Source organism: Amphiura filiformis, chromosome 3 (assembly GCF_039555335.1).
Source record: "Amphiura filiformis chromosome 3, Afil_fr2py, whole genome shotgun sequence".
In the NCBI taxonomy this organism is placed as follows: Eukaryota; Metazoa; Echinodermata; class Ophiuroidea; order Amphilepidida; family Amphiuridae; genus Amphiura; species Amphiura filiformis.
This window is the reverse complement of record NC_092630.1, coordinates 62,595,381-62,611,984: the sequence shown is the minus strand read 5'-3', so window position 1 is coordinate 62,611,984 and position 16,604 is coordinate 62,595,381. Positions and strand designations below refer to the sequence as shown.

At 36.7% G+C, this 16,604-nt stretch overlaps 1 protein-coding gene across 1 annotated transcript; it reads right to left on the bottom strand.

Annotated features, from left to right (window-relative positions):
* Positions 1-11,562: 11,562 nt before the first annotated feature.
* On the bottom strand, positions 11,563-16,094 carry LOC140147736 (galactose-3-O-sulfotransferase 2-like). The gene is given in 3 exon segments (XM_072169495.1): positions 11,563-12,583; positions 12,586-12,899; positions 15,785-16,094. Coding segments are annotated over 3 exon segments (1,365 nt in total). The 5' UTR covers positions 15,916-16,094; the 3' UTR covers positions 11,563-11,663.
* Between the last annotated feature and the right edge of the window lie 510 nt (positions 16,095-16,604).

Below are 16,604 nucleotides of genomic sequence, written 5' to 3'. Positions count from 1 at the left end.
TTGTATTTGCTTCGTTTTTTACACAATCAATGTATTAACTTAATATATTTGGCTATTCTATTTAAAATCTGCACACCCCTGTGGACGATTTTACGGTCATCTCAATTCCAGTAGTACCGTATGTTCCATACAGGTAGATATATTTTGGCTAGTTCAATGAGAAATTCCAGCTGAAAATTGTGACAATTAATACATGTAAAATTGAATTCTGCATAATTTGGCCTAAAATTATACAATTTTGTTTGTAATTCTACACCTTTCTCATATATTATGAATGCAAATGGTTGCATCTGGAATATTTTAAACTGCTGAATTTGTAAATTGGAGATTTTGTGTTCTTCTGCACCCCTCCCCCTGTCCTGCCCCTTGTTGTGCTCTACAGCTATCTTCTACATGTAACAGTTTTTGGGACAATCTATATTAGTTTTCTATTGTTATAATGGTTTTTGAATTATATTATTTCCTTTATGTTTGTATATTGGTATTGTAAGAAAACCTTTTTTTGAGTATATTATGTGTGCAGAGTTGATGTGGTGTAAGGGTTGGGTGGCTGGGTGTTTCTTTTCTGTTTCTTTTTTATCAAGTTCCCATCCAAGTACCGGACTAAGGTGGGACAAGAGGAGGCTTCAAAATCACAATTTTGTCACTTAAGTCCGGGAAAAGTATCAAATTTGCTTTCAATCTTGTTGAAATTGCTGTTGAGTACATCACAATCACAGTGAAAGCCCTAGAAAGGATGTCAAGAACTATTTTCTGAAAAAGGTCCCAAAATGGTAGGAAATAGTTATCTTTACATATCCTATATACGGGTCATTTTTCACCATTTTGTGGTTAGAGATGTTTTTTGGGGGGTCATTTTGCATCATGGCGTTATAGACCAGAAAGCAAGTGTGAATTGACATTTGGGCTAATCTATTTAAAAACTATACAACCCCCAATGGAAGACATGACCTTATTCTCCCACACAAGGAGTGTGAATTTTAAATGGGGTTTTTTGAATGGATACGGCGACCATTTGAGATCTACACTCTGTATGTGGGAGATTAAGGTCATGTCTTCCATACGGGATGTAATGGATTTTAACTGGAATATTTCATTGCACTACAAACACTGTAAGTGAATTGTTCTTGTTCAAAATGATAAAGTCAACACAAAGTATTGCTTCTATTATTTCATTGTTTAAAGGAGTATTTTGTGATCCTAGCATCCTTTTTTATGACATTTTCAGTAGATATCCATGAAAAAAGCTTATTCCCAAAATTTCAGTTGATTCCGATTTTGCGTTTGCGAGTTACGCATGATAATGTGTATTTACGCTGCTTCATAGGCCACTGTGTTGTAATTTCGTTCTGGTGTACCAGAACATAATTCAAATTTGGCAATATATTTACTAAACGTATTAAATCTGCAAGAAATATTTTTGTACATTTACATTATGTAGCAGATTTCCAGTGGTATAAAAGTTTTAACATTTATTGAAAAAAGTATTGGGATGGGGGTGAGGCTGTGGATCATGAAATGCCCCTTTAACATTGGTCATGATTTGGTTTAAAATGTAGCATGCCTGGTTACTGGTTAATGATGTATTAGGCAATTCCAGTTGAAATACACACACCCCTATGGAAGACACAGCCTTAATCTTCCACACATTGGGTGTAAATTTCAAATGGACTCATCCATTCAGGTTACCCCATTTGAAATTTACACTCCCTGTGTGGAAGATTACAGGCATGTCTTCTATAGGGGGTGTATGGATTTCAACTGGAATAGCCCATTTAAGGCTTTATTTAAAATTTACAAAAAGGTATAAGGAAGAAAAAAATCAACTGAAGCTTCTTCACATATCCAAATGCACATAGCATATACAAATGCATATAAACCAAAAGATTGATTATGGCTTACATGAGGAGATTGAAAATGGTGATTTCAAAAATTTACATTCACTCTTAAGGGATGGGGTGTGAGCGTTTGGACAGTATTTATTGTGGGACATTAGAGCACATCAGACATATCGAATTGCATTCTGATTCGAAGAATGTCCTTCTGATATCAAATTATTTTGATTTTTTGAAATTCGCAATGTAATGCACATTTTATGGCAAATGATTAAAAATTGATATTTTTGATATTTAACAGTCTCGAAGTAAACTTTATAAATCTGATGATTTATACTTAAAGTGTATGTAGGTGGGATGAAAAGCCGACGATCAATTGAAAATTTTGACCTTTCATTATTGAAGATATGGATTTTTTTCCCAAAACACCAAAAAAATTAGGTCTTTTGGGAAAAAATCCATATCTTCAATATGAAAGGTCAAAATTTTCAATTATTGATTCTCGGCTTTTCCTCCCAACTACATACACTTTAAGAATATATCATTAGATTTATAAAATTTACTTCGAGGACTGTTATATATCAAAAATGTGAAAAATATCCAATTTTAATAATTTGTCATAAAATTTGTATTATATCGTGAATTTCAAAAATTAAAATTATTTGATATCAGAAAGACATTCTTCAGATTCAGAATGCAATTGATATGTCTGATGTGCTCTCATGTCCCACAAAAATACTGTCAAACGCTTTCAGATCCCTTAAGAATTAAGAGTGAAGAAAAAATTAATGTAAATTTTTGTAATCACCATTCTAAAATGTGTCAAGTTTTCTCTCTTCCAGTTTTGTTACAGATGGTCAGAGGATTCATCTTTTATTGAATTTGAAACCAGTAATGGGCTCTTCCAGCTGAAATCCACACTACCCCTGTGGAAGATTTTGGAAATATCTTCAACAGGGGGAGTATGTTTTTCAAATGTAATTGGTCATGGTTAATTATTTTCAAACTCATACTCCCACATGCATTATGGCTTTACTATATTTTCCACAACTGGAGTGAGTATTTCAAGTTACTCAATTGTCTATTCTATTCAAAACTCATACTCCCTCTGTGGAAGACTTGAGCTAAATCTTCTACAGGGGTGGTGTGGATTTTAAATGGAATAGCCCAATGTTTACAAAGCTTCTATTATCATTTGGTTTATTCCTTTATTTGGGTCATTGTGGGTAGATGTTGGAAGCCATCAATAAAGTATGACAACAATTTTCGTACATTTTGCCTGTTTTCTGTTAAAGATTTTTAAAGGTTTTCTTATAGTTCTTTGCTGAGATTGATATAACTAGTTATATTCTCTCAGGTTCTATGTGTACCGTACTATTCGACCCATTAATTAGTACCCCTCCCTTAGTAAATGTATCTTTAAAATATTTCAAGCAACAACTGCATAAGCACCCCTTATTTCAATTTCTATTACCCCCACGACCCATTATTCAAAATCGCGCACTGTGATTTGTTGAAACGCATCACATGAAAGACCATTAATTAGCAATAAAGTGGCCAGGGCAACGAACTTTATCACTTACGCTTTGGCTACGCGTAGGCGCTCCACAATGAGGTGAACAACTTGAAATATTTGGGCAAAAAATGTGATATTTTCTCTTTAAATCGCACTATTTTGTGGTAATAGAATAGAAATAAAGGGTGCAGTATATCCTTTACACGCAAATAATGTGTCCTCGGCAGTAAAAACGTTTAAATAATGGGTTCGGCTGTGCCTCACCCATCATTTACGTTTTACTGCCTCGACACATTATTTCTTGATGTAAAGGATAATGCATTACCCTTTATTTCTTAAGTACCTATACAATCAAATTCTGTCAAATACCAAAAGAAAATTACCATGCCCCATTGCATTCATACCCACAAACCTCCTCTGTCAGTGGATGGAATTCCCACTCCCTTTGAAACAAGAAATGTCTTTAAAGACAATGCCTCAAGAGATCGTGTTTCAGGTTCCAATTCCAATACATACTGCTTTCGGCAGAAAAACGTTAGGTTACAAAATTGGATCATACATACATACATACATACATACAATATTTCTATAGCGCTTTTTCGCAGTTCAAAGCGCTTCACAGTACAAAGAAAAACAAATGAAATTACAACAATTCAAAAAGGTGGGTTTTAAGATGCCTTTTAAAGATCTGCAGTGACGGGGCCTCTCTGATGGAAGTGGGCAGTGAATTCCAGTGGCGAGGACCGTACACTGAGAACCCACGGTCACCTGCAGATCTTTTGGTCTTGGGAATGGCAAGTCTGGTAACGTCCTTGGATGAGCGAAGATTACATTTGCTGGAATGGGTGTTATACATAGAAATTAGCTCAGACAAGTAGGTAGGGGCACTGTTGTTAATACACTGATACATGAGAACTAGGATTTTGAAATTAACTCGCTGCTTGACTGGGAGCCAGTGGAGACGGGTGAGGTAAGGTGATATATGATCGCGCCTACGAATACCGAAAATCAAGCGAGCAGCTTTGTTTTGAATGCGTTGAATTTTCGTGAGTTGGGCTTCGGTGATACCAGCAAGCAGCGAGTTACCATAATCGAGGCGGGAGCTCACAAGGGCTCGAACAACATGATGACAGTTTTCTTCATTGAGGTACCGCCTTATACGAGAAATATTTCGGAGTTGAAAATTAAGAGTACGGCATAACCCATTTACATGATCTGACATAGACATAGTACTGTCAAAAATAATACCAAGATTACGAACCTTATTAATAGATTTAACGGTAGTTGTACTTACTTTAAGACTAAGAGCATGAATAGATTTAAGGTTATGAGGTGAGCCTACAACAAAGAACTCTGTTTTCTCCATGTTTAACTTCAACTTAGCATGAGTCATCCAGCACTGAATATCAAGGATGCAGTTCTGAAGCCGATTTATAGCATCGATTTGATCCATGGGTTGTTTAGGGTTAAAAGCGGTGTATAGCTGAGTATCGTCAGCGTAAATATGGTAAGAAAGTTTGTGCTTACGAATGATCATGCCAAGAGGTAAAGTATAAATTGTAAAGATAATGGTCCCATGACAGATCCTTGAGCCAGCCCACAGTCAAGGGAGACAGCAGCAGAAAAAGTGTCGTCGATGTTGACACGACTGTGTCTGTTAGACATGTATGATTGAAACCACTCTAGGGGTTTCATTTCATTTCATTTCATTTTATTTAGCACTCAATATACATCAAAAATTGCAAACAAAAAGAAAATACAATAGATTGCACATTATGGGTAAAATACTTTAAAATCTACTGTACATGTATGTAATTCAGGGTACCAGAATAAACTATTGCACGAGGTGACAATGGAATAAATACCAATGAGTACCAAGGATAGCCCAAAAAGCCTTCCGAAGAAAGCTTAATTCCACTGGGGTCCTTGTAAGGCAAAAAACAATAAAGCAGCAGCAGCAATGATTAAGGCAGGAGGACGAGCAAAACATAACAAAGACGAAAAACAAACGAGCAAAAAAGGGCCTAATAATTTTCGTGATGCATAATATCACGCTCAGCTAGCCAAGCCTGTTCGGAAAGGTGCTTCTTGACAGCACGTTTGAATTGCGGCAAATTCCCAATTTCTTTGATTGATTTGGGTAACAAATTCCAATGGTGAATAGCAGTGAAATAAAAAGTAATGTATGCTTGGCCTTTGACTTTGGGGACAATGAAATTGACTGAGCTACCCCTGGTACTATATTTGTGAATGGACGAAATACGGGTAAAATTGGAATTAAGATAATCTGGGGCGGTACCCTGAAAATTTTAAAAACGTTATTCATTTTCATTTGAATCACCCTATCTTTCACTGAGAGAAATCCAACTCTATCCCGCTCCCTCTGTCCAATATGAGAGCGAGGACCTAAGTTTAAAATAAATCTTACCACTCTGTTTTGCATTGTCTGTAACCTTTTCTTGTAATGTACAGACAAACCTGAAAACCATGAAGAACATGCATAGTCATAGTGACATAAAATCAGGGCAGTGCTCAGAGTTTTACGGCACTTTTCATTAAAAAAATGAGCATGCCTATACAAGAAAGCCAGTCTAGCGCCAGATTTTTTAAGAATATCACGGGCAATTTCTTCCCCAGATTTCTTCCCCAGATAAGTGGTCCAGAGACACCCATAGTACGAAGTCTGTGAATGAGGGTGGCATGATCGATGGTGTCAAAAGCTGCGGTGAGGTCTAACATGACCAGCAGCACAACGTTACCCTCATCCAGCTCATGCATAAAATCGTTTTTAACTTTGAGCAAAGCAGTTTCTGTGCTGTGCCCTTGCCTGTAGGCTGACTGAAGGGGCTCACTGAGTCTGTTTGATGACAAATAATCTTTATATCTAGCTGCAACAATGTTCTCAATTACTTTGGATATGAATTGGATGTTAGAAATAGGCCTGTAATTTTTCAACACATTAGGATCAAGAGACGGTTTTTTAAGAATGGGGGTGACAATAGCATTCTTGAGAGTAGTTGGAAAATTACCGGTGCACATAGAGACATTTACAATTATGGTGATAATGGGCAGAACAAGAGACAGGTTCTGTTTCAAGAGCCATGTGGGAAGTGGATCAATAGAACAGGTCTTGTTAGGAAGTTTGACCAAGACCTTTTCAACTTCCTCCAGAGACGTAGGTTCGAAAACATTCAACCCGTGCCCTGCTTGCTCATCACCTTCAATCTTGTAATCAATGTCATAATTGGGCATAACAACAGCATCTAAGTCCCTACGGATCTTGTCCGTTTTACTCTTGAAAAAGTTGGAAAACTGTTCACTCATGATATCTGAAGAGCTATAGACAGGCAATTGTTTGTTGGAATTGTTGAGCAAAGTATTGATTGTACGAAACAGATCTTTGTCATCCCGGTTTGTCATCCCCATTGGCTATTTTGGTTTTAAAAAACTCAGTTTTAGCACTTGTGATCATGTCGTTCACCAAGTGCAATTGATCAAGGTAACATGTGCGGTCGTGTTCTGACTGAGACTTTCTCCATTTTCTTTCGAGCCTTCTGCGAACTCGCCTAGCACAAGCAATGTCTTCATTAAACCATGGTAGCCGAGTGCGGATGGACAAAGATCTTGTTTTGAGAGGAGCATGATGGTCAAGTAATTTGGTACAAACTAGAGAAAAGTGGTTGACCAATTCATCCGCTGATGACAAGGAGTCAGGAATTTCAGAGAGCTGACATTTAAGGTCTTGAGTAAAAGATGTAGGATCAAAACCCCGGAAGTCCCGTTTGGTTTTGGTTACCTTCTTGGGAGGAGGTTTGTTATATGCCAGAATGAACTCAATAAAAAGTGATCAGATATCAGTGACTTCTTAACACTGTGGGTGACAACAATGTTGTCATCAGGCCTGGATATCAGAAGATCAAGGGTATTACCACTTATATGGGTTGGAACGGTGATGTGTTGTTGAAAACCATTTATGGATATGGTGTCATGAAAATGACGAACATCTGGTAATTCAGGTTTATTAACGTGGACATTGAAGTCCCCTACTATAATCAATTTGTTTGGCATAAAAGAAACCTCATCCATTAAATTATCAAATTCCTGTAGGAAATCTGATATAGGATATTTGTTAACCTTTGAAGGTTTGGGTCTATACACACATAAATGTTAAACCAGAATCAGAGTCAGTAATACACATATGTTCGATTATTTTCAGGTTACAGGATGTCGGAGTTACAGTTAAGTTCAGGGTTGATTTAAACAGAGCACCAACTCCACCTCCACCCCGAATAGATCTTGGGACGTTAATGAAGTTGTACCCAGGTGGTGTAAATTCACCGATTTTGATTGTGTCATATTCATCCAGCCAAGTCTCTTGCAGAAACAAAATGTCTACATCATGTTCGATAACGTAGTCACACACATACACAGTTTTGTTTCCTATTGAGCGGGCATTCCATGATCGGATGTCTAAATACTGGCCATGTCGTGGAAGTTTCACCAGGTGGTTATGGGTTGTGACCGGCATCAGTTTTTCGGGTCTAGCAAAATGTTAGTTATGACAGGGATGGAACATTCGACAGGAGAGGGTCCAGCTGGGGATGGGCGGCAGACGGGTAGTGTTCAATGGGTCTCGTTCGCACTCCTCCACGTCGCCCTCTATGAGTGGTTGGAACATTGTTTATGTCTAGTTCAATAAGTCGAGACCAGACGTCAGGGGACAGATGGGTCGTCTTGTTGTAACATTTGCCGATTTCAAAAGTCTGTCACGGCTGTAAGTGACAAGTGCAGGGAATGGGGACCTATGTTCATTTGTATCAGGGCCTGGATTGGAGCTAATGTCTCCAGCTATTAACAATAGTTCCTGAAATGATGACGAAGAGTTCCTGTAGTAAGGAATCCTTGTTTTTAGGTATTTATTGCTAGTTATCATCAAACAAGGTACATCATGGTGTTTTTGTGTACTCCCATTTTGTAGCATTGTAACATTGGTGTGGTAATCAGTGAAGCATGGGCCTAGCAGTGCCAAAAGTGTCACACAGTAGAGAACCAACATGATGAAAACCACACTAGCAGATAGGTAAAAGTCAATAATCTATTTAAATGTCCATTTAGAAAATATTGATTTGTAACAGGCATGCAAGACTGAGCATGTAGCTTGTTGAGGTCTACCTAGCTCGAGATACTCTAGCTAAAATACAGGTTTACATTTTAATCTTACATTATCTTGCTGTATTTCAGCTAGAGCTCCAAACGACAAGCTTCCGGGTTTTTTTGGAGAACAATACTGTTACGTAAGATGAAGAAGAAACCCGCCTCGGAGCCCACCCTACTCATTATTTCATTGTACTTATTGCAATTTGCCTCCACACATTACGTAATCAACACAAAGCTTTTGTGAGGATTAGTGAGTGGATAAGAAATTGACAGTGGAGGATACGAAGGACACGCCGATTGTTAGTTGTTAATCATGAATTGCCGCAACATATTAATATTTTACTGCATGGCATTCCGCAAACACCAAGACAAATTATGCCGTATTTTTCCAAAGATCATCTCATATGAAGTAAGCTGAATGCGATCTGTACTTTTGTAACATTCCGATCGCTTTTGATCACCTATTATCGGCGAATTTGCTTGAAAACACGTGAGTTCATGTTGTGTAAACATAATTAGCATAGACACAAATGAAATTACGATACAATACAATGCAATTTGAATGCGCAGCAGATCTATAGAAATAACGTTGCCCGGTTTTATGCAGAATTAGACCCTGTCTGGGTCTACCTGTTATAGACAAGTACAGACTGCAGAATTCCTAGTCCAAAAGGTAGTGTTTCACAGAACAAAATTTGGCCCCAAACTGTGGCAAAGTAAAAGATCTTTCAGGGCTAAAATAACCAAAAAGATGCTTACTATATTAACCCTAACACTGGACCCTGCTTTTTGGGATCGGAAGTCAAAGAAGATCCGAAAAAGTCAAGGAGAAGAAGAATTTTTGACTTGGCACCCCCGGGATTCGAACCTTTGACCCCTCGCATGCCAACCACACGATCACGGTCCGGTAGCTACACGGGTTATTCAGTATCGAAGTTACGTAATGTTACTATGTCAACGGGATCACGCGCTAGAGTAATGAACCACGATCGAAATGATCACCCGAATGATCACCACATAAAGTATATGGCACTCGACAGTCTAAACGCAGGACAACCGATTCTTTTGTTCTGCTTAGTCGCGCTAAAAGTCGATCGATACATGTTAAAATCAGCACAATTCCGAGATACACCTTTTTGCTATGAAATTTATTTTCTCGGTCAAATATAAAGCAAAATTTTTTTTTTCTTCAGTAATGTCAAATAAAAACATAGTGCTTGGATGAACATTTTAAAAAAAATCCTGGTGTTAAAATTAAGCATCAAATTGTGTCTTTTAGTGTGATATTTTGATTTTTATAAGCCTTTAGTTCGCCCGTGAGCTTTTTACAGAATTCATTTTTAGCGTCTCAAACTAATATAGTTTGCTAAAGAAAGATATTTCCCACCTCTGTAAAGCACATCGTGTGGGTCTATATATTATAGTTTTGTCAGAATTTCCGTTTTATTTTACCCTTTTCCCTTCATCCTCCGAAAATGTCAAAATCAGTACTTTATCTCGAGAGCAACCAGCTGAATTAATCGATATTTCAATTGTTGTCAACCAGGTCCCTTTTCCATTGAAAACCAGGATTGCCTGACCAGCGATTTGGTAGCCCAAATCCCCAATTCTGGTAAATGAGGTGAATTTTGGAAATTTGCTCCCGTGATAGCCTGCAATTTCAATTTATAGGGGCTATGGATTCCATGATTATGAAAACCATTTTGTCGGTTTGTTTGTTTGTTTGTTTATTTACCTAGGATGAGGTCCATGGGAAAATCCACTGTCCAAACCTAGAAAAATTCGCGTGTTATTAGAGGGGATTTTAATTTTCTGTCCCTCCTATCTCCAGGTGAATTTTGAATGACCCCCCCATCGGGCATCGCGGGTTGGCATTTTCATTACACCCTTCAGACTTGCGTTCGGGTTTGTGTAGGCCTATTTGTCATAATTTAGCGCTATATATAGGACCTACTTTATAAATGTATAGCTATAGCCGTGCTATATAAATATTATAAGGTACCGGTATGTAATATTATGTAGGCCTATGGGGGTGGGGTGGGTACTCAACACATTTTAACCATGACTTACAATGCAAGGCTCATTGTTGCCATAAATGATTTTTCCTTTAGGTCATTATAATAGGCTGTTATAAACTTCCATGTTTAACCTTGTATTGTTTTGGCTGCTTCATTATGACTTTCGGTGGGTTTAAGCAATTTCAAACAAACACAAACTAAAGGCACTATACCCAGTCACCTTCATGACAATTGAAACACCAGGTAATTTCTTTGCTATATTGAAGTTCTGGCAACACTCTATCCAGGCCGGGCACCCAGAGATATCGATCCACAATGCTAGTATTAGCCGAAGATTTCACGCGTGGATTTGAAAATATTTCAGTCAAAAATTATGGAATCAAAACGTAAATTCTGACAAAACTATAATATATAGACCCACACGATGTGCTTTACAGAGGTGGGAAATATCTTTCTTTAGCAAACTATATTAGTTTGAGACGCTAAAAAATTAATTCTGTAAAAAGCTCACGGGCGAACTAAAGGCCTATAAAAATCAAAAATATCACACTAAAAGACACAATTTGATGCTTAATTTTAACACCAGGATTTTTAAAAAATGTTCATCCAAGCACTATGTTTTTATTTGACATTACTGAAGAAAAAAATAATTTTGCTTTATATTTGACCGAGAAAATAAATTTCATAGCAAAAAGGTGTATCTCGGAATTGTGCTGATTTTAACATGTATCGATCGACTTTTAGCGCGACTAAGCAGAACAAAAGAATCGGTTGTCCTGCGTTTAGACTGTCGAAGGCATACCAAAGTAGCGTGATCCGGTAACCAAGAGAATTACGTAACCACTTCGATGCTGAATTGCTGCCCGGCCAGCAATTCCGTGCGCATATGACACTTAGGCTGATTGCGTCATCGCAGACCCTGGGATTCATGCATGCGCATATTTTTTCATCGTAAGATTTTGTAAGATTTTTTTTTGCTGGGTGTTAGGGCTAATGCTGTATCATACACTCAAGATGAAACTGATGCGTGGTTTGGTTGTTGGTAAAAATACAGCAACAGTTGGAGCTCTGAGGCGGCCTGACACAGGCGCTCTCAATCCAATATGATCATATCATGTCAGATCTACAAGACACGAATTATTTATTAGTTTTCCTCATTTCATTATACTGTGGAGTACTGATCACTTTCTGTTGTTTTCTCAACAAAGAAGTGTAAGCTAAGTCACCGCGGAATATATCTCGACAACAAGTTCCCGTTTGTTTTGTATTTAACATGTACTTATTTACCCGTTTGTCTGTCCTATTTATTTTGTTTTTATCTACACATTTTTTAAATACTTCCTTTTCTAGACGTCTAAATTTCTCTAAATCAGTTTTGAAGTCCGATCCATATTCTGTAACTTTCCGCCAAAAGGTTTCATTAAAATGGTTGTAAAGTAAAACATCACCCGCATTCCAGAGGCGAATTTTTTTCTTCAAATCATCGGTAATAGTATTTCGATGACTTTGACTACGAATTCCATTAGATATGTATAGGATATCATCAAAACTCCAACAAAGGAGTCTTTTAAGTAGGATCAGTGATTCGTCAAAGTATTCAGTTATCATAACTAAATCAAATTCTTTGTCAATTGCGTCAATTTTTTCACGAATGGCATTTGTGTCATGGGCTAATTTCGGATTAATTAGCCCCAAGTCGTACAGCTGACCATTTCTACTGCGCGTCTTCATAGCGTAGTCCTTTGTAGTATAATAATGCGATGGATTGTTCATAAAAATCTCAAATGATTTCTGCTTTTTGGATAATCCCATACCTTTAGCCATCTCATAATAACCAAACACCGATTCTAATTGCGATACTGGATCTCGAAGAATGGTAACATATGTAGCATCAGGAACAACCTTGTCAAGTTCTGGACGATAGTAATTAGCGTGGTTGACAAGCATGTCATAGTATGGATGACTTTTGGCAAATTCAGCAGGCCTAGATGTGATAAACTTGCGCGAAAAGAGCTTCTTATTATGAAATATATGGCTATATTTTGGAAGCGCAAAAGCAGGTTTCTGTGATATCCAAATCGCTGGAATATAGACGCTAAGGTGGTGCTACCCGTTTTATGAGTTTTGATATAAACGATCTTAGTAATAAGTTTACATATACCCGTGATATTTGATGTAACATTAAGAGATGAGCTGGCTAAAATGTCGTTATGCGGCTCTCTAAAGTAAAATCCATTGTAGTCTCTTAGATTGTATTGCCCATCGTCTCGATTCCTTTGACGTGACTGTGTTGATGAATTACATATCGCTGAAATCTCTTTCGTGACGTTTCTAATGGCTTGTGTCACATGCATATCTTTTATTGTCAGTGACCTGTAAAGTAAGTAGTAGATCAAACAAGTGTCAGAAGATAAGTACAACATTTAACCTTTATATTTGAACCTGATAGCTAATACGGAACTTATTAATATCTACCAAAATGTAATTACCCCCCCCCCCTTTATTTTGAAATAATGATTCAAAATCTCTGCATCAAAATTTAAACTGAAATAGCAAAATTTTGGTGCCTCATTTGTCATAAGGGCTGGGGTATGAGCCTTTCGACAGTATTTTATGTGGGATATGAGAGCACATCAGACATCGAGTTGCATTCTGAATGCGAAGAATGTCCTGATGATATCAAATAATTTTGATTAAAAAAAAAAAATCGCGATATACTACACATTTTATGGCAAATAATTAAAAATTGATATTTTTGATATTTAACAGTCCTCGAAGTAAACTTAATAAATCTATGATATGTACTTAAAGTTTTTGTAGCTGGGATGAAAAGCCGACGATCAATTTGAAAATTTTGACCTTTCGTATTGAAAATATGGATTTTTCACCCCAAACACCAAAAACAATTAGGTCTTTTGGGGAAAAAATACTATATCTTTATATGAAAGGTCAAAATTTTCAATTGATCGTCGGCTTTCCCAGCTACATATACTTAAAGTACATATTAGATTTCAGAGATGCTAGTCTTCCGGTTTTAACCGGAAATCCGTTTTTTTAGTGTTTCTAGAAAAAAATTCCGTTTTTCTAAAAATAAAAAATAAATTGAATTAGTATGTGTTGCTAGCTGTTCAATAGAAGCAAAAGTTAATTAAAATGTACAACTTAATCCAACTTTGTAAAAAAAATTGGCAATTTTTTAAATTTTTAGTAGCAGTATTGCTCAGGTTTCCAAACTTCAATAACAAGTAACTTGGGCCTATAACTTGCTTTTTTGGGCAAAAATAGTTTTTGAAAATTAAAGAAAAAAAAAGGGGTGATTCATCATTTTCATATTGCCCATTATATATATCAATTTCAGCCAATTAAGCCATGTTATTAGGCAACAAAATAACTTTGAAGAATGCCTCTTATGTACAAAAGTATAGGAAACTGAACATTTAAAACCACTTTTTGGGCGCCGCCCTATATTCTCTGACTATTGACCTACTTTTTCACATGCCGCAGTGTTGAGAAAATATTCGTTCCGGTTATATCCCAAACACCCACAGAGGTGATAGTTTACGGCGAGTTTTGTAATTATTACTTGATTTTGATATGTAAGTAATACGATAAAGTCGTCATAGGCACTGTGTTTGTATTAAAAGAAATAACAAAAATAATTATTTAAGTAATACTAGAAATACTATTTGGAAATTGCAGCAAGATTTGCAGATGTTTTATTTGAACAGTACCAGTTCACCTGTTTTGCTAGTTTTCCTAATCTTTGGGCTAAATTAATAGCATCGTGAAGGTCATATATATCATTTTATACTGTACTGACAGCTTCGGCATGTACTTAAATACAGCTTGTATGTGCATTGTGTTCAGTGTGTACATAGGCTATTTACTTTTCAAATCTTGTGACAAATAGTGCTTGCTGATGCTTGTATAAGGTATTATAGACAAATTATTAGAATGCATGTGCACCAGTAGAAATGGCCCAGGTTGAATAAAATAAATAAACATATGAATGAATATTTTATTCCCTGGATTATTTTTGTTCGGACAAAATAATGATATAGTTTGACGCTTTGAAATACAGTTATGTTAATCATAATAAAGTTACAAAGTTAAAAAATAATATCGAAATATTGTAAAATCAAACTTTTCCCCTCATAAGTTTTAAACTTTGATATGGAAAGATGCCCCAGCCCTGTTGTCTCACCAGAGAAGATGAGCAGAAGTCTTTCTATCTGATGATAAAAAAACTCTAGGTATGATTACGAAAATGTTTTAAATAACTATTATCTACAAAAGTTTTATAACAATGTTTTATATAAAATGTTAAAATAAAACGTCTTCTGTTATGATGTGAAGGGTTAATATAAAAACAGGGAAAATCTGTTCCAACTGACCAGCAGAGAACAAAGGATAAGCAATAGATAAGATTAAAATCAGGGAAAATATGACACAACCTCCAATGTTTATACGTTTTGTGTTATTCCCCCATTGGAAATCGATGTTGTGTCATATTTTCCCTGTTTTTAATTGTGAAGACTTACTCATTCTCATTCAGAATATATCATTAGATTTATAAAATTTACTTTGAGGACTGTTATATATCAAAAATGTGAAAAATATCCAATTTTAATAATTTGTCATAAAATTTGTATTATATCGTGAATTTCAAAAAATGAAAATTATTAGATATCAGAAGGACATTGTTCGTATTCAGAATGCAATTCGATATGTCTGATGTGCTCTCATGTCCCACAAGAAATCATATACTGTCGAAACGCTCATACCACAGCTCTTAATAGCCCAAATTTCTTTTGCCATGGTGACCCTTTGAATGAAAAAGACCCCCATTAAAAGTTGCACCTAAACTCATTGAAAATGTTGCTTTTGTTGCTAGAGTGCATGGTCGTCACTGGACACCAAGGGTCATCTTTGACCAGTCATGCATGTAGAGAATATACGGTACACCGACTTGAGTAGCTTACGCTTTTAGTGCAACTTTTGAAAATTTATCTTTTTCATTCAAGGATTCACCCGGCCGGGTACGGGCCCGGGTACAAACTTTGGTGAGGTATCAAAATTTGCAAAATGTTTGTAAGGGGTCAGTTAGCTCTAATTGGGCAAGACTCTCACTTACACACACCCCACACCCCTCCCACACACGTCACCACACCCTAAGTAACAATTAAAACCAGACTGTTTACAATATTGTTTAGAGCAAACCTCCCCCTGTGAATTGTATTTTTACACACAATACCTACCTTAATATTGATGAACTAAAAATTGATGGATTGGAATACATGAATATCATGAAAGTAAAAGTAGCGATGCCAATACAGAGAGATAGCGTTACTCCGAGATAGTTAAGTCTTCTTTGGTTTGATCTTGGCATGGTGACTGGTCTTTCTCACTTAGTGTCTATTACATGCCTCAAGAAGGCTTATCTCATGTCAGTCGAATATGAAATTGAACATGTCAAAATTTTACAGTATTTTCAGTAGCAATACTTATATTAACATGACTAAACTCAACTTTGTCAACCGTACAATTTGAGTAGAGACAGTCATGTTGAAGTCGTGGTTATAAGTTATAAGTAAATAATCGAAAAGTCGCCCAATTTTTTCTCTTAACCATTGGTTTCTATGGGGCAGGAAACTAGCGGAAGTCGCGGGAGCCAATGTTGAAAAGTCGCCCAATTTTTTTCTTAACCATTGGTTTCTATGGGACCGGAAATTGTCAAAAGTCGCGGGGATAATCTTCAAAAGTCGCCCAATTGGGCTACTAAATCGCGGGTTTGGCAACCCTGTAAGTATATAGACCTATAAATCGCTATAAACACATAACCGTACACAGGCGTTGGCCGCGTTGCTGTGCATAGAGGTATCGATCATTTGTTCAGCAGGGCAATCAGCTGCAACACAGTGAAATTGGCTTGATAGAGGGCGCAAAATCTTAACTTTAGGGTACAGCATCTTTTAAACATAGTAAATGTTGTAAAGGAACTTTGTAGGCCTGGGTTGAGGTTATAAAGTGTGTTGACCTCCATTGTTGGTTAACAGTGTTTCAATCTTGGAAATAAAA